Source organism: Euwallacea similis, chromosome 17 (genome assembly GCF_039881205.1).
Source record: "Euwallacea similis isolate ESF13 chromosome 17, ESF131.1, whole genome shotgun sequence".
Lineage (NCBI taxonomy): Eukaryota > Metazoa > Arthropoda > Insecta > Coleoptera > Curculionidae > Euwallacea > Euwallacea similis.
Genome location: NC_089625.1, coordinates 2,330,379 through 2,356,102, shown reverse-complemented (window position 1 = coordinate 2,356,102; position 25,724 = coordinate 2,330,379). Strand labels below are relative to the sequence as shown.

General features: G+C 38.4%; 5 protein-coding genes across 11 annotated transcripts in view; 2 read left to right on the top strand and 3 right to left on the bottom strand.

The window, feature by feature from the left end:
• LOC136414339 (pyruvate dehydrogenase E1 component subunit alpha type II, mitochondrial-like) overlaps positions 1–25,724 on the bottom strand; it is a 57,407-nt gene that overhangs the window by 19,227 nt on the left and 12,456 nt on the right. The window lies entirely within an intron of this gene.
• Positions 5,548–7,821, top strand: LOC136414394 (kelch domain-containing protein 4). The gene is made up of 9 exons (XM_066398385.1): positions 5,548–5,745; positions 5,979–6,149; positions 6,208–6,405; positions 6,458–6,681; positions 6,742–6,872; positions 6,926–7,069; positions 7,124–7,255; positions 7,320–7,553; positions 7,608–7,821. Exons 1-9 carry the CDS (start codon positions 5,632–5,634, stop codon positions 7,802–7,804), a joined length of 1,545 nt encoding a protein of 514 aa, XP_066254482.1. The 5' UTR covers positions 5,548–5,631; the 3' UTR covers positions 7,805–7,821.
• On the top strand, positions 8,140–12,089 carry LOC136414323 (WD repeat-containing protein 3). The gene is made up of 12 exons (XM_066398246.1): positions 8,140–8,337; positions 8,396–8,803; positions 8,856–9,032; positions 9,086–9,285; positions 9,678–9,882; positions 9,933–10,099; positions 10,159–10,546; positions 10,604–10,873; positions 10,929–11,171; positions 11,227–11,414; positions 11,468–11,690; positions 11,886–12,089. Exons 1-12 carry the CDS (start codon positions 8,167–8,169, stop codon positions 12,051–12,053), a joined length of 2,808 nt encoding a protein of 935 aa, XP_066254343.1. The 5' UTR covers positions 8,140–8,166; the 3' UTR covers positions 12,054–12,089.
• LOC136414324 (transcription initiation factor TFIID subunit 4-like) lies at positions 13,206–22,693 on the bottom strand. Of its 7 annotated transcripts, none has more exons than XM_066398249.1 (13): positions 22,186–22,693; positions 21,180–21,317; positions 20,890–21,054; positions 18,840–19,022; positions 18,681–18,782; positions 18,418–18,633; positions 17,937–18,215; positions 17,586–17,880; positions 16,811–16,992; positions 16,576–16,759; positions 16,394–16,525; positions 16,206–16,336; positions 13,206–16,148 (listed from the first exon to the last, which is right to left on the bottom strand). In XM_066398249.1, the coding sequence occupies exons 1-13, from the start codon at positions 22,645–22,647 to the stop codon at positions 15,990–15,992; spliced, it is 2,628 nt and encodes an 875-aa protein (XP_066254346.1). In that variant the 5' UTR covers positions 22,648–22,693; the 3' UTR covers positions 13,206–15,989. The 7 variants fall into 7 exon arrangements, with proteins under 7 accessions (XP_066254346.1, XP_066254348.1, XP_066254349.1 ...); XM_066398251.1 differs by having other exon boundaries at positions 18,840–19,007; XM_066398252.1 differs by having other exon boundaries at positions 18,840–18,977.
• wcd (U3 small nucleolar RNA-associated protein 18 homolog wicked) lies at positions 23,474–25,429 on the bottom strand. The gene has a single exon (XM_066398347.1). The coding sequence runs from the start codon at positions 25,317–25,319 to the stop codon at positions 23,850–23,852; it is 1,470 nt and encodes a 489-aa protein (XP_066254444.1). The 5' UTR covers positions 25,320–25,429; the 3' UTR covers positions 23,474–23,849.

Here is a 25,724-nt window from a genome sequence, read left to right as displayed (position 1 = left end):
TTAATATGATCAATGTGTAACGACTTGACCACACCTTTCTTCGTTTACAGCGACTGCATTTGAAGACTTCTACAATTTATTGAACCACAAACGTCACGAGCAATATCGAATCACTTATTTGCTCTGAAATGGCTTTGAGATGGATGGGTAATGGAGTGGAACCATTTAAGATAGCTGATGGGTTTGCAGAAGCGCGCTCGGTGTCCATATGGTATATGCTTTAGTGGCCCTACCAAGGCGAGCGAGCTTTATTGGAAAATATTGCATTATGAGAGATGGCTTTTCTGATTGATTTTGCTGAAAGCAATAAGTATATAAGCGGGGGAATTGACTCCGATATTAAAGGACCAAAAGAGATCAGGTAACATGCAGAAAACTGGGGCTCCGGTCACGTTGTTAATGTCTCAAGTTGCCTGTATCGAATTCTGTTGTGTCTGAAGTTTTATAATCACGAAAGGACAATAATTTCAGCTTGATGAGGCCCGACCCACACATTTCGAAAAACCGAGGGAAAAATACCGAACGGATTGGATCATCATTCGTCCTTCTTTGTCCCGTTGCCGGTGCCCTAAGGCTGCCTCTCTCGTGGCCTTCATTCCGATTTATAAATAATAAACTGGGATCCGAGCCTAGAGCAAGGCTCGATAATATGCTATGCCGCCCTAAGGCTAATCGACATATGGCAGCCGATTCGTGAATAATAAAAGTGTATAATATGTCGTGAATGTTCGTGCGCATTGCACTTTTTACTTCCTGCATGAGCGGCCACTTTTAATTACTTTTATGTATTACGCGAAAGAGTGTCTAATCAATTATTACCGCGAGAACGAGGAGGAAAAGGAACGTCTCTGGCCGGGGGCGTTCGGCCTTGTTTGTTCCGAGCCGAGCGCAAACAAAATAGAATTCCCCAAATTTATTTAAAATGATGTAGGCCAAGAGCCCTAGGGATCACCGGCACCGAAACGAAGAATCGAAATTAGAGAATTCGACCTCGGGCGGGGCACAGCAACATTGCCCGGTATTCGCGTGTTTTAAAAGATTTTAGGACAATTGTCACTACGGCGGACGGACACGGGTCGATGCCTTGCATATTTTAGAACGTAGAACCACGTACTTCTCTCACTTACCATCAGCGTACGTCCTACCACCGTCGTATGACACGAGTGCGCCACGGTGCCATTTTGAACCCACCCCATCGAGGCAACGAAACCCACCAATGATGTAGAAGAATTTGACGTCACCACGACCCCTTGCGACTTGTAGGCGACGATTGCGCCGATGCATGACGCATCTCTGACGACGAAACGATGTCATAGTGACACCATACATGGCGATCAAGAAATGGTCCCACTTGGAGGAATGCCGGCAACGGCTTACTGCATCCGCTCGCTTTTCTAGCTCATTGGATTCAAATAATAACGCGTTGTCTTGTAATTGTGAGACGTTTGACCATTTTAATGGATCGTATTACCCGCACGTCACTGTCCGCTATGTAGACGAAAACGCACCAAAACCGGAGAGAACTAAAAAAACAAAATGCGGTATAACTTGGGGCGTTTTACAATAGTTTAGCTCCAGGGCGGCGGACCAGGTATATCCATCCTCTCTATGATTACGCTATGTTTGGGGGGGAATGAGAGAGAACGCGAAGTCCGGTCTGCCTGCGGAACTCGGTAAACAAAAGGCCCCGCAAAACCTGCCAGTATTCGTTGGTTTCGCAGGATCGAGGCCCCAGGGGGTGTCTATGAAATGACGTGCCCATTTCGGGGAAATTGTGTTTCAATCCGCTCATATTTTAATGGCTCCTATAGCCGGGCCCGGGGATTATTTAGAATTTGGAAACTTGATATCGGAGCAGAGCTGCTGAGTAGGTTTATGGGCATATAAACGGAAAAGGAAAATTGAAACGTCCACTCGAGGGCAAATTAATTCGATGCAGTTCTAAATGCTCGCGTACACATTCCGCGGACAAGATTTATGAAAGTGTGTCTCGAAATGCCGTAGTATTTCCGAGAGGGAAAAATCGCGTTTCTACTTCTGGGCAACGATAATTTCTGAATCGAAACGGGCAGTAATACTTAGAACTCTAGGGTAGATATGTATAAATAATGTATTATATTATAAATCATAAACCATAACAGCGGTCAGAAAAGTATGTACTCTCTCTCGTTTTTTCCTTTCACCTCTGAGGCAGCATTAAATACGGGGCCCTATCAAAAAGTTTTACTCAAAATACAGCGAATATACACAATCAAGAAAAATGACTCCTTCAATTTGCAAGTTTGTGCAAAATGCTGCAATTTCATGGCGATTTAATCGTATTCGCCATATTTCCAATGTTGCTCCTTCATAGTTTGGAACATACATTAACCTAGGCTTCGCGATTTCCAAAAAATGTCAATGTCGGCCTAGAAGACCTGACGAAAAAATTTTACCGTCGTCCAATGAGAAATCGGCCTCTAGTCGCGTGACAAGTTATGAAAGATGGCTGCGAAGTTCAACAATTATCCATGGATTCTGAAGGAATTTCCTAATTTTCTAACCAAATGTGCTTTGCAAGTGATAAAATAGCCTACAAATCAGTGAGAATAAGACGGGTCAAGGTACGAATTAGTTCTTGCATATTTAAAGATGATTCTTTTTTTAAGAAAAAATTATTTATTTTTGTTGTCGGGCACGAGGCACTACAGCAACTGGATGTTATTCCATTTACTGTGTCCTATCTCTATAAGTTCCGTATAATCTGTAGGTACTTGGCTTCAAATTTGATCAAAACAATAAAATAACCCTGTTAATTTTCCATTATCCTCTCAAATTTTCCTTAGCTTTTAACTATTCCAAATATCGGGAAAAGTTAAGCCATATTCCTGTGACAATTTCAACATCAATTCCAAGAGCCCGTTCAGGAGGACTTTGCCGTTTTCGAAAATATATCGGGTGTTTCTGCAAAGTGGTCCCCTCGCAGTATTTCAGCAATTTCGAAAAATAATTGATGTTTTTCGTCATGATGCAAGCCATGACCAATTAAAAATATGCCGCCATGTTAATAATTTCCAAAATCGTTTTTGCCGCCATTTTGAATCCAAATATCTATAATTTATATCTGTAACACCCGACTAGTTTACGTGTACGTAGCAAACAATGAACGGTAGGCCGCCATGTACCAGTGCTCCTATGCTGTAATTTTGTCGTTACAGATGTCATGGGACGACAATCCAGTCTTAGACTATTGCCTACAGGGTTTAAATCATATAACTTGTGATATCTTCAAAGTACAAGAAAATCGACGGAATCGGAGAGATTATGGCTGGAATCGTTTTCAGAGTTCTAGCGTCTGCTGTAAGACGGCATAGCATGACCATGGGTGGTAATTCCCTTCTGTGCCCTTCTACAAAGGAGTGTTTGTTTATGCTATACGGTTCTACACATTTTGATCTGCCATATTATCCTTTGGCCCTGGTATTGTGGTACCAAAGATTCCACTAAAGTACCGACGATAAAAATGCTCTGCACAAGCCAACTCGAGCGATCCGTGTATAATATAAACAGCGTGGCCGCCCGGGGCGGAGGAGTGCCGCCTGGAGCGACGTTGGGCGCGACATAAATTATGCCGCCCCCGGGGTCCGCGGCGGGCGGCCAGGGGAGGCCTCGCTGAAGAGTTGTGGGATCAGATATATGGACGTGTTCCCTCCGACTTTGACTAGAGGCACTTTCGAAAAAGTCGTCCGGTTTTTTGTAATTAGCTTAGGAATTGTTGCTTGCGTTTTACCCTGCAGGCGTCTCGCGTCGAGTCCAACGACGACGTCATCGTGAGGCAAAAATGAGCACTCTAACTCATTATAATCCAGATCGCCCTCGGGCGACAAACCACCAAGACTCCATTCCCGAAGTTTCTCCAGGAAAACTTAAAATTAATTTTGGTTAGAAGTATAATATAATGAATATGAAGGAGGTAGTTTTTACGGGGTTTTAATTACTTTGCGCCACGACAGGGAATTAACTTTGACAAGATTTAATTAAATATATTTTTTTCAAAATTACGTTTAAGGGGATAGCGAGTGAAGCTTTGGTATAAGGTAATATGAAAACTTTTAAGTTCCTGCGGCCCTGTGGAAATGAAATTGGCCTCAAGCTTTTTATATAGATAGACGTAACGGGGCGCACCTCTGACGGCCTACATGTGGTTTATGGACTTTTCTGGAAGCACTGGGCAAGTCAACAGCACACTCTTTGCTACACTATTACGATATATCCTCTAAATACCAATCGAAAATTACTCAATTTATACAAATCGAAAACAAAAAATCCAGCACATTTTATAGTTAAATTGTTCATTGTAATTTCTGTAGCCCGTGGGCAAAAAGACAAAAGTTCTATGGGCGCGCACCAGGCGCCCCGGGTGGACCAGGGGCCAGGGGCGTACCATCATCTCCGACCGAATCGATAATGTCAATATAACCCCGATAAATATTCATAAAAATCGTCGCGCAAATATTGCCATTAGCATGCAAAATCATATATCCTCGCACAAGGCCAAAACCCACGAAGACGCCTTTCGAAACCGCCCCAGGGGCGTATTTTGAACGTATTGCGCGCCCACGGGCGATTCTCGGCGAAAAATATCGGCATTACGTCGGCAAATGATCGGCATCACGGTGTAATTATTAACGAGAATGGCCAGGGGCTCGCACACGAATTTTTCACTTTTGTTCCCACGTTACGGCTGGCTGGGACCGAACGAGGATCGGGATCGGGCCCCGCGGGACGTGCGAGCCAGTCCGAGCCTGCGGCGAGATCCGCACAATCGGCTCTGGTGATAAAAAACTGACCATTGGGTCGGATTTTTCCTAGGGTGTGTTGATGGTTGATAGTGGGGCTGGGCACCTATACCTATTATGCCCTGGAGGGGGTGATAGCAGATAACAGAGTTATTGGACCAGAAAAATGGGCGTCGGGCTGGAAGACAAGATACTCTCGTCTCAGTCTCAGCTAATTCCTCTTTGGATTTGTCTCCAACAAATGCTAAAAGATTATTGAAGTTCGCGAAAATTGCTTTAGCTCAGAGTGAGATCTAAAAATTCACATTAATTTTAAACAAAAAATTCACTAATTTTTCAAAGATTTCCCAAAAAGTAATGAGTAAAGGAAATATGCGAAAATGTAGCGATAGTTTTGCCGCTTGCAGTGTTGTCGTGTCTCCAGGTCCACGACCTAAAGGCCAATTGACTATTAAATTGTTTGTTTCCAGCGCCTTCAATACAATATTTTTAATTTTTAAACCACATAAGTTCTAAAAATTACTTAATGGAACCAAGTTTGTTATTTTATTTTTTAACATGTCAGTAATAATAGAACAGTTTTTCTTAGATATTTAAGGCTGAAAAGACAATAGACTAAAAATTGAACAAATGATAAATCGCTCTACCATCCAACGTTGCTACTTCATTATTTCCGTAACAACGTGTCAATGTTAAACATAAAATTGAAATGCCACCCGATGGCGGCTTCCGGTTCCGGTTAACCTCACTCTTTTTTTGTTTATATATGCATTGGTGCCCTCACTGATAGCGTTTTGAGCTTTAGTTTTTTCAGTAAATAACTTTAATCTATCATAAATTTAGAATTAGTAAGATGGGTAAGAAGGACAAAAATAAGAAAAAAGGGAAAGGTATTGAGAAAACTCAAGCAAAAACTGAGAAGAAACTGATCACTAAAATGAAGAAAGAACTAAAAGATTTGGGAGAGGTATTCTTTATTTTTAAGTTTATAACAATTATTAGTTTTAGAATACCTGCAGAATCTATAAAGCTCATTGATAATCACTATTTAAGTCATCATACTGACTATTGATCCTCAAAATGGTAATTTTTTAGTCTTGGAGGCTTATTTGTAATGAATTCACACTTATAAATACTACTGAGCTGATAACTATCACTGTGCAAGTCACGTTTTCTTACAAAATTTCATATTTTTTATAGGACAACATAGAATCCATGATAGCTCAAATAGAAAAAGAGGAACAAAAACGCCTTCAAGTAACTGAAACTGAAGTTGAACCTCCATCTCGAAGGGTCAATTTCAGTCTAGTTAGTCACCCTGACAAAGACCAACTAATTTTTTATGGAGGAGAATATTTTAATGGCCAAAAGGTTGATTTCTAGTCAATAGTATTCTATTTATTCTTTCACTAAGCACACACTATTTTAGACGTTCGTTTACAATGATTTATATTTTTACAACATCCCTACCAACACCTGGATATTAATCAAAGCCTCTGCAGGGCCTCCTCCTCGGTGCAGCCATCAAATGGTGGCAACTTCCGCAAATAAGGGCCAATTATGGCTGTTTGGGGGTGAATTTGTCAGTCCCAGTCAATCTCAATTTTATCATTATAGAGATTTATGGGTCAGTTCTAACTTTCAAGTATACTCTTAAATTTAACTTTACTATCACAAAGGTTTATCATTTGAATTCAAAACAATGGGAGAAAATCACAGCCCCCAATGGGCCAAGTGCGAGAAGTGGGCATCGTATGATGCTGGTAAAAAAGCAGCTTTTTGTGTTTGGAGGTTTTCATGACAATTTAAGGGACTGCAAGTACTTTAATGATTTGTACAGTTTTGATTTGGAAACATATAAGTGGAAGAAAATTGAGCCTGTGGGAACCCCACCAACTGGAAGGTTCATATTAGGTTTTTTTGATTTCAGTAGGATAGAATTTAGATTTGCTGTTTTTTTAAGGTCTGCCTGCTGTATGATGCCCCTACCAGATGGAAAAATTTTGATTTATGGTGGATATAGTAAAGAGTCTGTTAAGAAGGATATGGAGAAGGGACATGTTTACACTGACGCATTTATTGTTGGGCTTGACAGTATGTTTCAATTGAAATAATTATTCATCACAATTTTAACTTTAATTTTCAAGAGCATGATCCAACAGAAACCAAGTTCAAGTGGCAGCAAGTCAAGCTGGGAAATCAGTACTTTTCTCCTAGGTGCAGTATGCCAGTAACTACGGCAACCAACGGACTTTCAGCCTATTGCTTTGGGGGTGTGTTTGATCATGAGGGTAATTGGTTTTACTACCCTGAAGTAGGAAGTTTGTAGAAAAATTTGATTTCAGATGATGAGGGCATTTATGGGAACTTTTTCAATGATTTCCTACAACTAGATTTAGAAAAAATGGCCTGGCGGCAAATAGAGCTGAGCAGCAAAAGAGATGTTAAAACTAAGAGGAGAAAAAACAAGAATGAAGGCATAAAAACAGACTGCAGAGTTGTAGCTAGTAGCATAGCTAACATTTCTTGGTGACTTTTTAGAACTGCCTCCAAATGAAGCTTCAGAAATCATGGATGTGCAGGAAATGGCGGACTCAGTAGAATCAACCACAATATCTGATGATGGTGTTTTTAAAGTGACCGTAGGACCGGCAGTTTTAAGTCAAAGCAGCACTAGTGATGCAACCGACGTTGGAACTTCTAAACCTTTCCAACCGAGCCATCGATCAAACTGCGGATTAGCCATTAAACATGGGGTCCTCTACTTATATGGAGGTGGGCACATAAATTCCGTTCTATCGGATAAATAGCTCAATTTTAATTCTTTAGGAGCATTTGAATACGCCAAAAGGGATCTGACATACAATGATTTGTACAGCATCGATTTGAGGAAACTAGACGAATGGAAGGTTCTTATCGAAGATGATGCCTCAAAGGTGGAGTGGCTTGGATCGGATAGTGAGAGTGAGGAAGAAGATGAGGAGGAAGAAAGTAATAGCGATGATAGTGACATGGAGGCTAATTGAGATGTGAAATAATAGATTAAAGAGTTAAAATGAAATTTGTTTATTTATTTAGCACCAAGGGTATTAATTTATTTGTTAACTTGAGTGTGTAATGACGAAACATGTTAACATAAATATTACATGCCGCCATCTTTTTCCCATCAGAAAACAGATAAAGCGCCACCTATGGTGAGAATATTCGTTCTTTACGTGACATTCCTCCATATGGTCTGATTGGAAATTGGATGTAACCAATCAATAACCGTTACAATTTCAAGCACATGGCATCGATCTAACCTTAAATTTTTCACCGTAGTTTTGTATACTTGCAGAAAATAAAACATTTTTCTTTGCTATTTGATATGTAATTCTTTAAACTAATTATGGGTCTTACTAAAGATTACCTGCGCTATGTTCCTGCAGGCAATTTCAATATCGTAAGCAGCCAAAACTGTAATGCTGTTTTCGTCACGTTGCAGGGCCAAATCGGCCGTTTTGTAGCTGTAGGAGCCAGTGAGAATATCATAATATGGGATTTGAGATTGGGCGAAAAGGTATGTATTATGCCTCTCATAATCAACATCTTCTTAGCCTTGAATTTATTAATTTTAGGCTCAAGTTCTTCCTGGAGAAAAGTCTGTTGTTACAGCGATTTGCGCCAGCCCCAATAACAAACACTTAGCAGCCGGATATTCCGATGGAAATGTCCTAGTCTATAATTTAGTAACTGCAGAAGTAATCAGCACTTTTGCTGGTCATCGCTCAGAAATTACCACCCTGACTTATGATAGTTATGGCCACAAATTGGCCTCAGGAAGCAAGGACACTGACATCATAGTCTGGGATACCGTGGCTGAAAGTGGCTTGTGCAGGTTTTCAGGGCATAAAGGCCAGATAACCCAGATTTGCTTCATGTCTAAACAAAGTGTCCTTATATCAGGGTCTAAGGACAGTTTTGTGAAATTTTGGGATTTGAACACACTGCATTGTTTCAAGACTTTAACTGATCATCACACAGAGGTATGAGTATTTTGGGGAATAAATTATGTGGAAATAAAGGGGAGTTTTCTAGGTATGGGGGTTGTGTTTGGTGAACAATGATCAATACTTAATAACTGGGTGTGGAGATGTTGAATTGAGGGTTTATAAATTATCTGTAAGGGATATTAATAGTGACAAAATAACTGCAGTGGATCATTTAACTAGTACTCTTGAGATTGCAACCTTAGAGGAAGGAGATGATACTACAGTAAGATAATTTGTCATTTGAGCTTCCACTTTACTAATTTTCACTATAAACAGCATCCTCTTCAATGCCTTAAAGCAGGTTCTTTACTAAAAACAGGCAAAGGCAGGACAATCTCTTTAACAAATGACTTGTCAGGCCAAGTAGTGGGCTGCCATGGCACAGATAAACAAATTGAATTGTTTTATTTTTGCTCTGAGGATGAGGCCCAAGTTCGGTTTAAGAAACGTGTAAAGAAGGAACAGAAAAGGCTCCAGTATGTATAATTTACATGGAGAAATTTCCATCAGTTTTGGAATTCCTTAGACAGAGTGTCCCAGAATATGTGGGCAATTTTTTAGATTCATATAGCATACCTATATTAAAATAAAATCACAACTTTCTACACTTTTTGCCCTATAGGCCCTCACTATGGAGATATCATTACTCAAAGGGTACATCTTAAATAATCTTTTTAAAACACTGAAAATACCAATTTCAAGTTATGCTGTTTATGGGTTAATATCTCCACAGAGGAGGCAAAGATAAAAAAATAGTATCTTCTTTTGTCAGTTTAATACATTCAGTATGTATCTAGGAGGTTAGTCACACATTCTAGGACGCCCTGTATAATCGTTATTTGCACAGTACTTTTCTTAATCTTAATAGAACAGCCAAAGAAGCTCAAACTGATGAAACAGTGGAAAATCTTCAGTTGAGTCTTCGAGATCAGGTGAAGAGGCTTAAAGCTATTCAACTGGAGGGAAAACCTAAAGGTCTAGATCTCGTTTTGGGCAATGGGGGCGAACTTCGAATTGCTGTAAATTTTAGGGATAATTGCCTCAGGTTGTACAATTTTCAAACTTCCATAAAGGTCAGCAAAATAACAATAATATCAACAAGATTTTAAGACATATTTTACAGGACTCTCAAGCTACATGCCTTCGAGGAATTCTTAATCAAGGCCATCACACTGATGTCAAGGCAGTCGCCTTTAGCAGCGACAATTCGGCGATAGTCTCAGCCAGCGGAGAGAGCATAAAAATGTGGAACAGACCTTCTCAAACTTGCCTTAGGACTGTTGAGACTGAGTATTAATTTCCCTTTGCAGAAATCTTTTAAAAAAAATAACTTCTATTGGCCATTTTAGTATAGTTCTCTCGGTGAGTTTTGTCCCAGGAGACCGGCATGTTCTGGCAGGTCTAAAAGATGGTAGATTGTTGATTATCGACATCGCAGCCGGAGATATTCTCGAAGAAATTCACGCTCACACTAAAGATTTAAGGACCATAACTTTGACTAATGATTTAAGGGGGTGTGTCACAGGAGGGGGTGATGATACTGTGAAATTTTGGCAGTTTGAGCTGATATTGGATGAGAAAATTCAGGCCCCAGTTAAAGTGCTTTCGTTAGTGCATAAAAGAACTCTTAAATTAGACAGTGGAATTTTATGTGTTAAACTATCTCCTAATGGGAAGTTTGTTGCCGTTGCTTTAATGGATTCCACTGTAAAAATTTTCTTCACTGATTCATTTAAAGTATGTATAATGAATTTTAGCGACAAATTAGAATATATTTTTATTTTTATTATTTAGTTCTACTTGTCACTCTACGGCCACAAACTACCGGTATACTGCATGGATATTTCTAGCGATTCCCGGCTGATTGCCACTGGATCTGGGGATAGAAATATCAAGATTTGGGGCATGGATTTTGGAGATTGTCATAAAAGCTTATTTGCCCATGAAGACACAGTTACAGGGCTGCAATTTGTACCTAAAACTCACTATTTATTCACTTGTGGTAAAGACGGAAAGGTTAAACAGTGGGATGGGGACAAATATCACAAAATAATCACTTTGCAGGTAAAACTAACATAAATCCTCTCAGATAAAACTTCCACCAGATAATTTTTTCTAGGGTCATTCTGGAGAAGCCCATTCTTTAGCAGTTAGCCCCAATGGGCAATATGTGGTTTCTTGCGGCTCGGATAGGGTTTTGAGACTGTATGAAAAATCCGAGCAGCTAGTGGTGCTGCAAGACGAACAAGAAGAAGAACGAGAACAGCAAGAGGAACTTGCAACAGGGGAACAGCAGATTATAGTGCCCAGTCAACCAGGTCTAAATCTACCTAGCAAGAGAACCATTGGTAGTGAAAGAGCTGTAAGTTTGCCCTAATTAGAGAAATTCTGGATTTGTTTAGTAATAAGGTTTTTAGGCTGAAAGCATTCTAGAATGTTTGGAAGTAAGCCAAACATTCAGAGAACAATTACAAGAACATGAAACTCTTCAAGCAACCTCTACGCAAACTTTACCCCTTCCAGCACCCCCCCTTTTAATGCAAGCATTCAACGTGACAACTCCGGATGATTTTTTGCTGGAAACTATAAAACGCATCAGGCCAAGGTTGAAATTTGAGAAAAAAATATAACAGATAATTGTACTTAAAATTTAAACAGCGATCTTGAGGAGGGTCTCCTGTTGCTCCCCTTCAACTCAGTTTGCGAGATTCTGTCAACGTTACCCCGTTTGATCCAACGAGGAGATTGTACGGAGCTCGGTTGCAAGGTTGCCATGTTTCTGTTAAAGTTGCACCACGCCCCTATAGTTGCCAACCATCTGTTGTTGCCTACAATGGAGAAGTTGGAGACGATTATTCGCAGTAAAGTAGGGGAATTGAGGGTAAATATATCTTTTTTTGGTATATCAATATACACGTAACTCAGTATTTGACTACTGCAACGCAATTAACATTCCTATTATTCTTTATCTTAAACTATGTACGTCAGAGCGAGAGAAATTATCAGGCGTAGGTCTAAGGTTACATATATGAAATAAAACAAAGACAAATATTAACTGGAATAATTTTTTGTTTAGGATTTGACAGGGTACAATTATTTCGGAATGCTATTCCTGCAAAGACAGATTGAAAATGCTGAGGGGGTGCAGTTGTTCAGGGACGCCACCATTGAGAGGAAAAAAGGAGAGAAGAAGAGAAGGAAAAGGGAGAAGTTGAAGAGATCCATTTTAGTATTAAATACTTGATTGTTGATATTTTTTGACAATATATGACACATTAAAAATGTGAGTCGTTTGATTTCACAATGAAAAAGTTCACTTGCAAATAAATATTTTTAAGATATATTCTGTCCAAATGAAAAAATATTTCTACGTTTTTATTTAGTTATTTGGTTGCCAAGTCTAGTCTTCGTTAGAAATAGCGATTGAATGCATGAATTGATTAAAGCAAACTGCAACTTGACAGTTTTCCTTGAGTTTTATCAAAAATATCAATAAGTTTAAAAATGTTAAATAAAATCGCCACAACGTGCGATAATTTTAATAAGCAAATACAGTAAAAGTCGGCTATAAGAAAGCTTCAAAGATTTGGCTTGTCTTTCGTTATAGGCGACTGAGAAAAAAGCTGGTTGATTCAAAATTTCTGTTTTAATCAAATGTCAAATTATATAATTTTTCATTATAGTAAATAGGTATATATTAAATGATAAAAAAAACAACAAAAACCTGAAATAAAACCGAAGTTTAAATAGAAAGGAAATCCGTAATTTGACTCTGCACCTTACGGTTTTTTAATATCTCTTGAGTTATTTTGTTTTGCAAAAGATCTGCTGCATTTAAAAAGTTTTCATTTTCTGGGTAAATCATCTGTACATAATTTGTTACGATCTTTAAAGCAGAAAGGGCTTCTTGAGCTGTGGGGATTAATTAAAACTTCATCATTCCTGTCAACTTCCTCATCACTCGAATCGTTTTCACATTGTTCATTAGCAGTTACTTGAACAATGTGAGTATCATTGGGAAATTAAACAACTTTCACGTGTTCATCAATCATGTCATATTCATTTAAGTTGATTTATATTATAAACCTTGTTTTGTTGCGTTCAACAATGAACAATGATGCTGCTGTGAGCGAGTTCGAACACAGCCCACAGCAGCATCTTCCGACGGCTCGTTATATTCGAGTTTGTTATAACCGAATAAAAAGACATTAGCTTTATAGGAACTTGAACAGGACTTTTCTGTTTGTTCGTTACAACAGAGTTCTACTGTACATATGAGAATTTACCAAAATCGACCTTTTCCATGACGATTTTCTCGCTCACGCACTGATTTTTCTCTAATGCTATTGTTGGCCACTTCAATATTCTATGCTCTTGTACAATAAACAAGACGAAAGACTTTTATAAAAACAATTTAATAAAAATAGATATGGAAACGTTCATGGTTACAAAATAAATACAAAACCTCCGATCACACGGACAAAAATCTATGCTTGCATAATTACAGAACAAAAAACTAGTCGACTTCAAGGTGATTTAATCTTTTATTATATTAAATATTAATCTATAACAAAAATTATATAACATTATGTTCAATAGTTACAGTCATTATAAAACAAAAAAATGTACAACTATTTACTTACAGGATTTTTCACTCTGACGTCGGCTTTGGGAGGCAATAATGAACGGACTGAAACGCACCTTCAGCATGGGGCATCAGCAGTGAAACCAACATGTAGACGACTTAAAAAATTACAATTTTCTTATAAAGAAAACAACAGTGATTCGCATAGACGATATTTACAATGCTGGTGAGGACATGATAATCATTATTATTTGATGCTCGCTTCTTATTTACATAATTTTCGCTAACAAGGCCGAGTTCTTTGGAAAGCCAAAGAAAACTGCCGCAAAACTTTATACATATACAAATAAAGAACAAAATTAAAAGAAAAATCTAGAAGAATGATGAAATTGGTACATATTTATAAAAGCCTTTGCTTTCCGTAAGTTTTGATACAAAACATCACTCATGTGGTTTTATAAATATGACCTATTGGTTAAATTAAAAATCTTTTGGTACTAGACTTGGTACTAGTAGTCCAAAACGACGGTCGAAATTGCTAGAAGTGTCGTACCAAGGGCACGTTTGGAAGGTATTTCACTGTAAAACTTTGGGTAGTTACGGGAGATAAAAGGAGGCTAAGAACGATTTTGTTTAGAAATCGGGAAAATCATAAAACTCCAAGTGAAGATAAATTGTATTGGTACTTCATTGTCCACCGTGCATAATTGCGCCAATTTAACAGATTTACGGGAAAAAATGCACCGTTAAACTCTAGAAACGATATTATGGGGTTAATATTGCACGTAAACAAATTAAAAGTAGTTATCATCGAACCAGAGATACAATTTATATTAGACTAGCTAAACAGTGGTATTTTAAGTTAAAAGAATCGCTTTCTTTCTCGAATCATAATGCTTTTATGACCTAGAGATGTTTTAGAAGTAAAAGATTTTTTTATAATTTGGTGAACGCGCAATATACCCTTTAAGTCGATAGCAAACTACGACTTAGCAGATAACGTTTATGAATTTTTCAGACTTCATTTTTTTATTGATTGGAGATTTCTTCATGTAAATTGTCATTAAAATCCTTTAATTTTTTTCAATATTATGGCAAAGGCGCCCTACACCAAATAAGTTTTAAAAGACGAATTATGCACGCATATTTAACGCTCATTAAAACTTTGGTTTTTATTGACTACAGATGTAGACACTATTTCTAATTTAATCATAAATGGGCGTTTCGTTTCACAGGTTTTATATTATGGCAAATATTTTACAAATTTTATATGGTGTTTCACACCAAATGAGTATTATTGAATAAAGGACGAGTTGTGAGAAATGTTTATAAATGCTTAAAATTTTTATTGTTTTATTGGTCTTACAGCTTTAGAAACTTTTTCCGTGTAAATCGTAATTGAGAACCTTCAGTTCCACTTTTTTTTATTTATATTATGGCGAAGGCACTTCACACTTAATAAATGTAAACAGTGAAATAAGGACAACGTTTATTGGTTATCAATATTTCACTTTTTTATTGTTTGTACACCTAAAGTTTTTCAAATAAAGCGTAATTAAGAGCTTTCAATTCCATTCTTTCCTTATTATAGTGAAGGCGCCCTATAGAAAATAAGCGTGAAGTAAACGACAGATTATGGAACAATGGATATCAGTTATTAAACCTTTCTTTTTTTGTTTATTAGAGATCTAGGGATTTTCAAGTTAATCGTAATTAGAAAAATTTTAATGCCACTCTATTATTCATATTATGGTGAAGGCGCCCTATACCAATAAATGAGTCTGAAATAAACTACGAATTACGGGACGACATTTAGAAGCTATTAAGATTTTATTTTTATTGACCAGAGAACTACTTTTCACATTTTCCCAAGTAGGGACATAAGCCGTAATTAAGAGCTTGCAATACTGCTATCTCTTTCATATTGCGGCTAATGCGCTATATGACAAATAAGCTTGTGAAGTAAACGACTACTTACCTTACGGGGCAACGTTTATCAACTATTAGAAGTTCCTTGTTCTTTTTGATGTATGGACCCTCGAACAACATAGAATTCAGGTCTTAATTAATCAATCAAACCCGCCATCATTGTGATTCGAGAAAAAATCTACTTAAACCGCCATTCATCACTCGTTATTACATAATATTATTGACTCTCTTTTAATGTCTGATGGAGCGTGATGCCTTGATGACAATTTCTCATATAATATAATGAATAATATACTGAACCCTGTACTCCAGACTCCAGAAACCAAAGTTTCAAAAATGTGTCAAATTTAACTCTTTTCTCTAAAATCAACTCTCTAATAACCACTGTAGTGTCCCGATTTAAAATATATATTTCCCTCAAATTCTCTTCAAAGCACCACTTCTCCCAGCTCAACCGAACCAGGAATTAAAAATCACCACATTAAGGCATTTCCAATTACAAGCTTCCTCGCTCGCCGAGCCCCTTTCGGGCTCAAGCACCACTTGAATTTTCTGGAGCTTCTCCCCCTCGATTCCAACACCATCACGGAGGTGTCAAAACGCTCTGATCGTCGCCGTTACGGAGACGATTATCACAACATTGGTACCGCACTTGCGTCGTCGGTATCACTTGAGGTACGCCTTGTATAACAGTTTACTCCTACACAGGTCTTTTTCGCTCTCGAACAGGAACTGGAGGTCGCGCATTGTCACTTTTTTAATGCGCTGACGGAGCGGCATTTGGCCGCGATGTGGGGTGCTGTTGGTACCGCCCACGGACGGGTTCTGTAGAGGAAAATAAGGGAAATGTTGGGAGATACACAATTCCTTCAAATTTTTTACCTGTGCATTCATTGTTGTTTCTCCATCCAATCGAGGCTTTTTTCTGGGTCCGATAGCCTGCAAAGCAGTGGCGTTTGCTTCTCTTTGCCGCAATTCCTCCATCTCAACTCTCTGCATCTCCTTAGCTTTAGCTGCCAAATCCCATATAACCCAACGTATTATAAAAAGAAACATTCAACAAAACAAACCTTTGAGTTTGGCCTGTTCGGGATCTTCGGTTTTCGAGCGGCTTTTCGCCGCTCGAAGAAGCATTTCCCGTTCCAGTTCCTCGTGCTTTTTCCTTTCAGCTTTGTCCAAATCTTCTAGAAACTTCAGTTGACCTAAAATCGACACATCAATTCACGCCCCGTGCAACAAACTAGAAACGCACCCTTAATATCATTGGTAACCTCATACCGAGAATCACTTTTCACTAATTCTAGTCTATGTTCGGTGATGACCGCGAGCTTTTCCACCAAATTTCGCAATCGCTCTTGGGCGGCGTGTGATACGCATGCCGCGACATCACCGGTACTCGGGTCCTCCAACCCGTGTTTGGTCAAAATTTGCCTAATCTAGAAGAAGAATTTATGCTAGGGTTTTTTAATAATTTATTTATACTGTACTTTTAATTGTAGTGGACCCATTGAACACAATATGTCTTCTTTGCACGACCGAATTTGAGTCCCCACGTACTCGGTTGAGCCCAAAATTTTCTGGGTTTCCTCCGCCAGGTTTACGCCACCCATGGCAGCTACATCGTTGATATCGTCATCACCGGTATATGCTGCCGAAAATGATTTCTTTTCTATGAAAAAAGGTTAAAGAAAATGTTATATATTTAACTGATTTTTTCTTCATTGAAGTTTCATTTAATCAATACAAAATTGTCTTAAATTAATAATAGAAAATTGTCAGTTTAATAACGTTGCCTTCATTAATTTACTGTTGCCAATTAGCTTTTTTGCCAAATTTCCTCTCTGTCGCACTTATACATATAGCTGATCAGTATACTGACCATGATATTTGGATAAATGACCAACGCTATGCTGCCATTTATTACTGAACAGCTTTGTGGATTTCATGTGCATTTGGATTCTACACGAAAAACAACTAAGAAAAATGATATTTTAAAAGTACATCTGTAGTTTGCTAATTAAATTGTCAATTTCCTGAGTTAACACAGTGTTAGAACAAATATGCTATGCAAACACATGCCAGTGATAGTACAACACACATTTCTCAGATAACAAAAATTTGGAAAGAATTTGCTTAAAAAAATTATTTTCGAGACCTGCTTTCACTATTATTCCGCAATTTGGTTATCTGTTCTCCAATTTAATCTCAGGTGTAATAAGTACATATATTCTTTAACACTAGTTTTCTTAATTTTAAACTCACCTTTTTCTTTTGCTGACGGCCTATTTGACCCGATTCCAGAAATTGCTCCCTTTGCTCCCACCACCGATACATTTTTGCTTCCAGCAGGGGCTACCACTCTCTGAGGAGGTGGTCTACCCTGCCCAGCAGGCCTCACTTGCAGAGGCCTAGCCACGGTGGGCCTAGGCTGTTGGGAGGCATTCTGCGACGGTACTACTTGCTGCTGACCAGCTCCTGCATATACGGGATGTAACGCAGGAGGTTGAGATGCTGAGATAGTTTGATGTTGGGAGACTGGCTGTCGAATAGCCGTTACCTAATTTCAAAAAGAAGAAATCTAGATGTTTAGGGATGTTAAGGGAAAATGAATACCATTCGAGTGGGCGGTTGTTGGACAGCTCCTCGAAGCGGGGCGACCAGCCTGTGTTGCAAAACTCCGGGAGCTCCAGGGGCTGCGGCTCGAACCACTGCAGCTCCCGGTCCAACAATTCTAACTTGTTGACCGCCCGCGATAGCTGGAGCGGCTGCTCTAACCGTTTGGACGGTCGGGGCAGCTCCTGCCACCGAGAATACATTGGGCGGCGGCGGTCTTATGCCTTCGATCGTGAGCTCGTTGTTGGCGAGCGAATGACGCAAGAGGGGGAGACTTTTCTGAAAATTGAAATTAACATAAGAAATTTCAGAGATTTTTTTATTAACGTTTTCTGGTATTTTAATCTGCTGACGTATCCCAGTGCTATGAAACCGCATTGAAGGATTAATTGAATTATATAATATAGGAAATAACACAAGACAAATTCTAATTTTGTTCTGACATTGGCAATTTGATTGATTGATTGATCTCAAAATTTACCTTTAGAAATCCGATGAGGCATGGCTGAGGACTGGCATTCAACAACCGCTCCAACTTATCACAAAAGTCCTCAGGTTCAACCTTGTTGTCGATTAGTTCCTGTATCAGTGTCCGCACATTCCGTTCCACCGACTTCGGTTCCCTACTGGACAACTCTAGTAAGTTGGCCAAAAACTTGCGACACTTCTCTTTGGTATTGTCATTGGCCGGTCTCTGCTAACACTCATGCTACGCTCAAACTCATAAATTAAACAAAACCTTACCTGCACAGGTGGCGTAGTCTGTACGACGGGCTGTGTCGAGCTGACTGTGGTCGTACCTCCTGCTTGGACCGGATTGGTCGCGGCTCCTGACACTGTACCTTGCTGCAAGACATGTTCCAATACAGAAGTTTAGGAAGAAGAAGAGAGAAAGCAACGTACCGCAGCAACCGTTTGCATACGAAAAGTCACAGGTTGACCCCCGGGTTGAGAAGTTGTCAAATTGGCAGCTTGGGCGGGGGCTGGGCCCACTCGCAGTAGTTGGTACTGGCCATTCTCAGTTTTTAGTAGCAAGGCCCCCTGTTGACCCGGTTGCAAACCGTGAAACGACTGTAACGTTAGTTGCTAGAACACCCAGAGACATACGGACAAAGTTAGACGGACATACACTCAAGGCAGAAGCAATGTTAGGCGTGAAAGAAGCCTTCAACTTAAATTTCAGTGAATTATTATTGTGCGGAATGAAGAATAAACAAAGAAAAACTGAGGAATAATGTACAGGAGGGACAAATAGAGGCGGTGCGAGATTTCCTCGGACCTTCTTTGGTAAGTTTTAATTAACATTTAAGTTAACATTAGGTTGCGTACATGTTCAAGTAATTATTTAAATTTTAAAACCAAATAGTGGATTGCTTTGGTACGCTATACAGGGTGGCCTAACAGAAACTTTGACTATTTAAATTCCCATTTTTCACCATTATTAACTTAACTGCAGCATAGCAAATAACCATCCTTTTCTAGTACACCTTTTAAATTAGGGCAGAAGACAACTTACGTGTCAACTACAATCAGACGCTTTTTTACTGTTTAGAGGAATAGGATGAATACAATAGATTTTGTATTCGTTTAAGTCATATAACAATTAAAGACTGCTATATGATGCAGAGTAAGTGGCGCCACATTTGATTTGATGACATTAGCACAGTGATGAGTGGTGGCATATAATATGAGAATAGTACGAGTAACAATTTTTCTATACAGGGTAGCACAAATTCATGTCTCATCTCGGAAATAGTCACAGCTACGAATTTAGACGAATTTTGTCAATTATAGCCCAGGGGAGTGTAAACTTATAAATTTTTTGAAATGAGAAAGAAATTCGATGACATTTACACATCCCAAAGAAAAGGGTGAAGTAAATACCATCCAACAATAATATCAAGTGTTTTAAGTTTTCTCAATAAGACTTTTTCCTAGTAGTTATGCCTTCCGGTAGGTTTTTGATGGGCAATCCTGCTTAGATATCAACCAGCAATCTTCAGTTTCAAATAAGAAGCTATTTTATCAAACCTGTTACTCTACTAGTCTTTACTGAGGTTTGATTTCAAAGTTGAAGGCTCTAGGCATATAATACATAATTGGCCAGCAAAACATATATAGTTCTTAATAATTAATATATCATTTCCATCACACTTAGTATCAAAATTGCAAATGTGAAGCTAGAAATGGGGTTATTTGTTGGAAACAGGTTTTTGTAATTTTAGAAAAATATTTTTTTAATGGTTAAAAATATCAGCCCCCATTTGGCAAGATCAAACTCAATTTTCCCTTGCACACGTAGAGCTAAATGATTTATTTAACCCAAGTGTTATTTGAAATTAAGTCAGAAAATCAAGTTCACGTCTATCCATGGAACTGAAAATTGTCTAGAATCATGGCTTTCCTGCATATTGTTAATTAAAGTTATATACAAATCTCAAAAAATTTTCAACACTAAATGACTTAAAAATATAAAAATAAAACTACCAAAACCATTTCTTCAGCATTTACTAAGCAAGCATGCATTTTAAGCTTATTGGCAAACAACAAAAAGATTCCTTCCTTTATCCTGGGAAAATTAAATAAAAACATTCAGGTAAGAGATATCAAGTCTTACAATTTAATGTTCCATGTCTACATACAAAAGCATACAAAATGCAGTTACAAGCAAAATCCCAATTAGTAATAGTGGATGGTTAGTGGGAACTTAGTAAAAGCAACATGGTCGAATAATCCCCAAAAAATAAATACCAACAACAATGTGGGTGATCTAAAGACAATAATTTACGACTTTATCTACTTCTAATCAGCATCAAATCACTTAATTCAATTTTTCTTTCAAAATTCGAAGGTTTTCTTCCACATGCAATCCCCACACAATTCTGTTCCCCACATCCATCCATTCACAAAAGAAAACCTTCCAATTTGATTGTGTTCAAAAACTACGACTTACAGGTGCACCTGGCCGGGCCCCCACCAGCCCAGGAGCCGCGCTCAGAACAACTCGAGCAGGGGCCTTGGTTTGCCCCCCTTGGGGACGCACATTGACCACTTGCAGGTTAGATAGGATCGGTTGGGAAGAGACACCTATAGTAGTTGTTTGAATGCCTTGTGTACCCTGCAATTAGTCCTCGCCAATGTGATTTAAGTGAGTTTTGTTAGGTAGAGGGGATAGGTGCCCAGTGTGGTTTTGTTAGTACACTAATACCTAGCACTTGCATTAGTTGAGCACAATTTACTTACATTGTTGGCTTGGGGAACTGCATTGACAGGTACAGTAACTAGACCTGGCGTACCTCCTGGGTTACCAGCCTTGAGTACTATGGTGGGGGGTTTTTGCACTGGGACTTGCGCGATGGTTGATGGAGATGACCCAAGGACCTAAAAGATTGCAGTCCAGTGTAACAAGAAAGATGAGTATTCCTACATTTTTGGCCACAAAATAACTAAACAATTATAGGGAAAGACAGCTTTTAATGAATACTGAGAGTTGATAATCCTTGTTTCAATGGATAGTGGATTAAACCTCGAAACTTGCTTGTTATTATCCAAGAAAATAACAATTTTTCAGGAGCTGACTTTTTTGGGAGGATAAAATGAAAGACATACAAATGTAAAAGAAAAGAAACAATCATTTGAAAAAAAAATAAAAAAATTTGTTTTAAGAATTTTAGAATTTGACAAGTGGAAAAATAGTAAAAATTAGAAAAATCAAAAGTATTTGACAAAATATACAGTGTGATGCAGTTAAAATGAGTCACTCTATATTATTCAGATAAAGTTAAACTAACAGAAATTTTTGTTTCATTAAGACTTTGAAGTCAAGACCAGAAAGTGGAAAGAAGAAAAACTTGTACTTAGAAATTTACAATTTCTTGCAGTTATTTAGAGAATTATCCCATCATATGGGAAAAATTTGATTGACACTGACATCTGTCATGTTCAACAACTGTAAACAATAACAAGAACAAAAAATCTTAACTTTTAATGGAGCCCCCTGACCAAACTTAAAAGTGATTATAAAATCAAGAAAACTGCCTCCTCGGCAATGTAAATTTAACACCATGTGTTGACACTTTTCAGGTTAGTTATGCTTCAGCTGTTGATTATTTAATGCTATCATATATAACATAGGGCAGGACTAATATTATTAATTTGATATGAAGCTCCTAAGGGCACTCTATTCAATCTCACTTAAACATACACATAGAACCTTGATAAACACTTTAAATAACAAAGCAACACTGACCGTTTGTTGGGTCATATTAATGGTCCCATTGGGGATCTGGCCCTGCGGGGGGCGCTGCTGTAGCACAGCCCCTTGGCCACCCATGACTTGTCCCCCTTGAGAGTACACTATCTTCACCCCTTCCTGGGGCTTCTGATCAGTTTGCGGCAAATTGTACGTCGAAGTGGGCTGTTGTGTTGCATTCATGTACGCATTGTTCAATTGTTTGTCGACAGCATTGGAAACGCTGCCCGCGCTGATCGAGTCACCGTTGGCGATAGTCCCATGTTTCTGGGGGGCTGACGCCGTCCCGCCGTTTGATAACGGGCTATTCACGTGGTTCTGTTGCAAACCTGCATTCGGGGGCTGAGCATGGGGCGCAGTGGAGCCGAGCTGGTTCTCTAAGGAGCCCACGATCGCGTTCACTGCCGATTCGTCCACGTCTGTATTCAGAGCTTCCTCGAGAAACTTTGCCGACGCCATTTTCCGAGACCCTACTGAAGAAATGAAGCGCGCATGATCTTTTGCTTCTGATTGTATCCGACGTTGCCACATTGACCTCCTTGGTCGACAGTAAGTATTTAAATTTAAACTCAATCCTTCATGTCTTTTCTATTTTTTGGCGGTAATTGCTGGTATGTTATTCTATTCGAAATCTTTAAAGTTGATATTGATTAATTACAGCAAATTGTTATCAGGAATATTAATATAGAGAACATTATTAACCCGCTTAAAGGGGTCAGATTTTTTGTCTGGCAACGTCACAAACGACTGCGCGTAGGGTGTGATCAGGTCAAATGTAGAAAAGCGTATGAAACAAAACTCGGAATCTCGCAAACATAAGTCAAAAGCGAGAGGCTTTTTTGATGGGGCAGCATGAATTTACTGCCACAGACCAAAAACACTCACTCCGTCTCGTCTAGACTCAAACACAGGGCGCGCAATTCCTTGTTCCCTTTCCGCAGACTCACGGTGTGACGCCATTTGTCATTAGACGAATGGCGGGAAATTTAATTCGAGCCCGCAAGGAACTTTTTTTTAATTCAATTACTTTTTAAGTCAAAATAAACAAATAAAACACTTGTCAACCATCAAATTATAATGTGTCGTATAATAATAACAAGAATTACAGCTTGTTGATATTATTTGTTAACAGTAGACACTACTTATCACTACTTTATTCTAAAAGAGAATAATCTCTTTAAGGGGAAATTATTAATAAACCTTTATCAAGCTAGTTGCCATAGATGCGAAGAATTTTATTTTAATACCGAGACCGTATTTTTTACAGTTGTACATTACTAATCTGCCCCTAAGGACCAATCCTTCAAGTCTGCTTAGGAAATGATAGTTTCCAGTTAACTAAGTGGCACAAGAAGTGTCTTTCAAACTCAAGGTGAAGTTTAACCTACAGTTGTAGTAAGGAGAGTTATTTGATCACCTCTGCAATGAACAGATACAATTTTGACCCATGGTTCCTGCTAAACTTCATGTAAGTTAACTTACATGAAGTTTAGCAGGACATTAAAGAACTGGCATTAAATATAGTCCAAACACATTATCTATATTTTTTTGTTAAAATTAAACAGTAAGGGTTTTTACAGTTATGCATCATATAAGTCATAAATATTGAGTGAAACGATAAATGATCATTAAAGCTACTTCACAGATTTCAAATTGCTTGATTAGTAGTTCTTGAAATGCTTCAACCTAAATAGAGAAACCTTGGAATTTCTATTGCCCAATGCTAAATATCCAGTCCCAGGACTGAAGTTTATGCAATTCAAATGTCCCAACTTGCTCTGGAAAGGTGGAAAATTGCTAAAAACACTACCACTTGCTATATGAAACAATTTGATTGAGTTTTTAATGTCTGTAGCTGCTAAAGCTAGTAATTCACTTGAAGCATTAAATTCCAGTCCTGTAATGGCAGTGGTCAAATTCATGATGGTTTTCCTAGGTTTAGGTAATTTGCTTTTTAAGGCATCTTCCATTCCATACAAATTCACCACTCCTTGAGCAGACCCACAAGCTAGAAATTGGTTAGAGGATGATGTTGCCAATGCTGAGCCTTGCAAACATCCTTCATCTAAGAATTTATGTCTGACCCTTCGAGTATTTACATCCCAGATTGTCACTTCTCCAGTATCAGAGTGCCCAAACAATAAGCTACCTTCAGAGTTATATTTCATGGAAGTCACTTCATTATCTTGCTTTAATAAAGCAATCCTTTCTTTTGATACTGAAGAAAGTATATGGACCTCACCCCACTTGCCTGCTACAGCAATAAACTGGGAATCTGGTGAGACTACAAAATTCTTGCAATGGGTCATGCCAGGTGGTAAGTTGTACCTTAAAGCCTTGGCACTCATTAAATCATAAATATACATATGCCCATGTCTTGACCCTAACATTGCCTCATCTCCATTCTTGATAAACTTTGCACAAAGAATAGGAAACCTCTCAAAGGCCACACTGTGAAGCTTGTTATTTTTCTTTCCATCCACTGCAAATAATGAGGCAACTCCTTTGTTTCCAGCAACCAACCCTACACTTGAAGTAGGATGAAATTCAATAGCATTTATGTAAGTCCCTTCATTGTAAGTTTCTGAATTCAAATCTTTGACTTTCTTAAATTCAATACTACCTGCTGGAAGTGATGAGGCTGAAGGTTTGCTGATAAACCCAGCAGTATGTAAAATTTCCTCATCAGAGTCTTCACTTTTATTTTTGTCTAATTTTGCCCAATTGGGAGTGCCCACAATTGACTCAAACTTATGTTTCAATAAACTAGAGTATTTATTGCTACGATCGTTAATTCCTCCTGAAGGGAGCTTACGGTTTTGCGAGTCCAATGCTTCACCTACGTCAATCCCAGCATCATCTTCATCGGACCATGCAGGCTTTCGAAGTTCTTGATTGTCACTATCTTCAGAAGTACCACTTTCAACACCTGAATCCAAATGGATTTGCTGAGGGATATTTTTGAATAAATCCTTATAATAGAAATTTGATTCTAAGGAAGTGGCGGCGATAATATCATCGGAGCATTCATCTCTGGAAGCTGCTTTGTGCCGAATCTTTTCACTGGTTAAACCGGTGTCTTCTGCATCGATTTGGCGGGTGGATTTTCTTTTGCGACTTTGTTTTGGCATTTTTATCAAGTATTTTCTCTTTTGATTTGCCGGAGGGTTAAAAAAAACGCGTGCTAAATTGATTTCTGAAATCCGAATTGAACGGAAAGAAAATATGGATTGGATTGCAGGTTTTATAGGTTGACAGATTGACTGGGATTGCTGTCAAATGTCTGAATTATGTCAATTTCATATGAAACAAGCGACCATCATTGGTTGATATAGTTTGATGTCATTTAAAATACATTTAGTCAACGCGATAGGGTGGAAACATGTATGATATGATGTGAACATTTTTGTTTTTTAATAAATATTTACTATTGTTAATTTGGTGAGTCACAGTTTTGGTCTTTTCGTATTCATTCAACATTTCTTCAAATTAAACTCACACATTCCCAATTTTATTCCGCATGGTAAGAACGTCCA

Excerpts from the sequence above, each read along its gene's own strand:
- LOC136414394 (XM_066398385.1), top strand. The coding sequence starts at position 5,632 with ATGGGTAAGAAGGACAAAAATAAGAAAAAAGGGAAAGGTATTGAGAAA. Across the intron at positions 5,746-5,978 it reads AACTAAAAGATTTGGGAGAG|GACAACATAGAATCCATGAT; the intron begins GTATTCTTTATT and ends TATTTTTTATAG. Across the intron at positions 6,406-6,457 it reads ATCATTATAGAGATTTATGG|GTTTATCATTTGAATTCAAA; the intron begins GTCAGTTCTAAC and ends ACTATCACAAAG.
- LOC136414323 (XM_066398246.1), top strand. The coding sequence starts at position 8,167 with ATGGGTCTTACTAAAGATTACCTGCGCTATGTTCCTGCAGGCAATTTC. Across the intron at positions 10,100-10,158 it reads CTTAGGACTGTTGAGACTGA|TATAGTTCTCTCGGTGAGTT; the intron begins GTATTAATTTCC and ends TGGCCATTTTAG. Across the intron at positions 11,172-11,226 it reads CCATTGGTAGTGAAAGAGCT|GCTGAAAGCATTCTAGAATG; the intron begins GTAAGTTTGCCC and ends TAAGGTTTTTAG.
- LOC136414324 (XM_066398249.1), bottom strand. The coding sequence starts at position 22,647 with ATGGCGTCGGCAAAGTTTCTCGAGGAAGCTCTGAATACAGACGTGGAC. Across the intron at positions 19,023-20,889 it reads GGGCCCGGCCAGGTGCACCT|CAACTAACGTTACAGTCGTT; the intron begins GTAAGTCGTAGT and ends TGGGTGTTCTAG. Across the intron at positions 17,881-17,936 it reads AACAACCGCCCACTCGAATG|GTAACGGCTATTCGACAGCC; the intron begins GTATTCATTTTC and ends TTTTGAAATTAG.
- wcd (XM_066398347.1), bottom strand. The coding sequence starts at position 25,319 with ATGCCAAAACAAAGTCGCAAAAGAAAATCCACCCGCCAAATCGATGCA.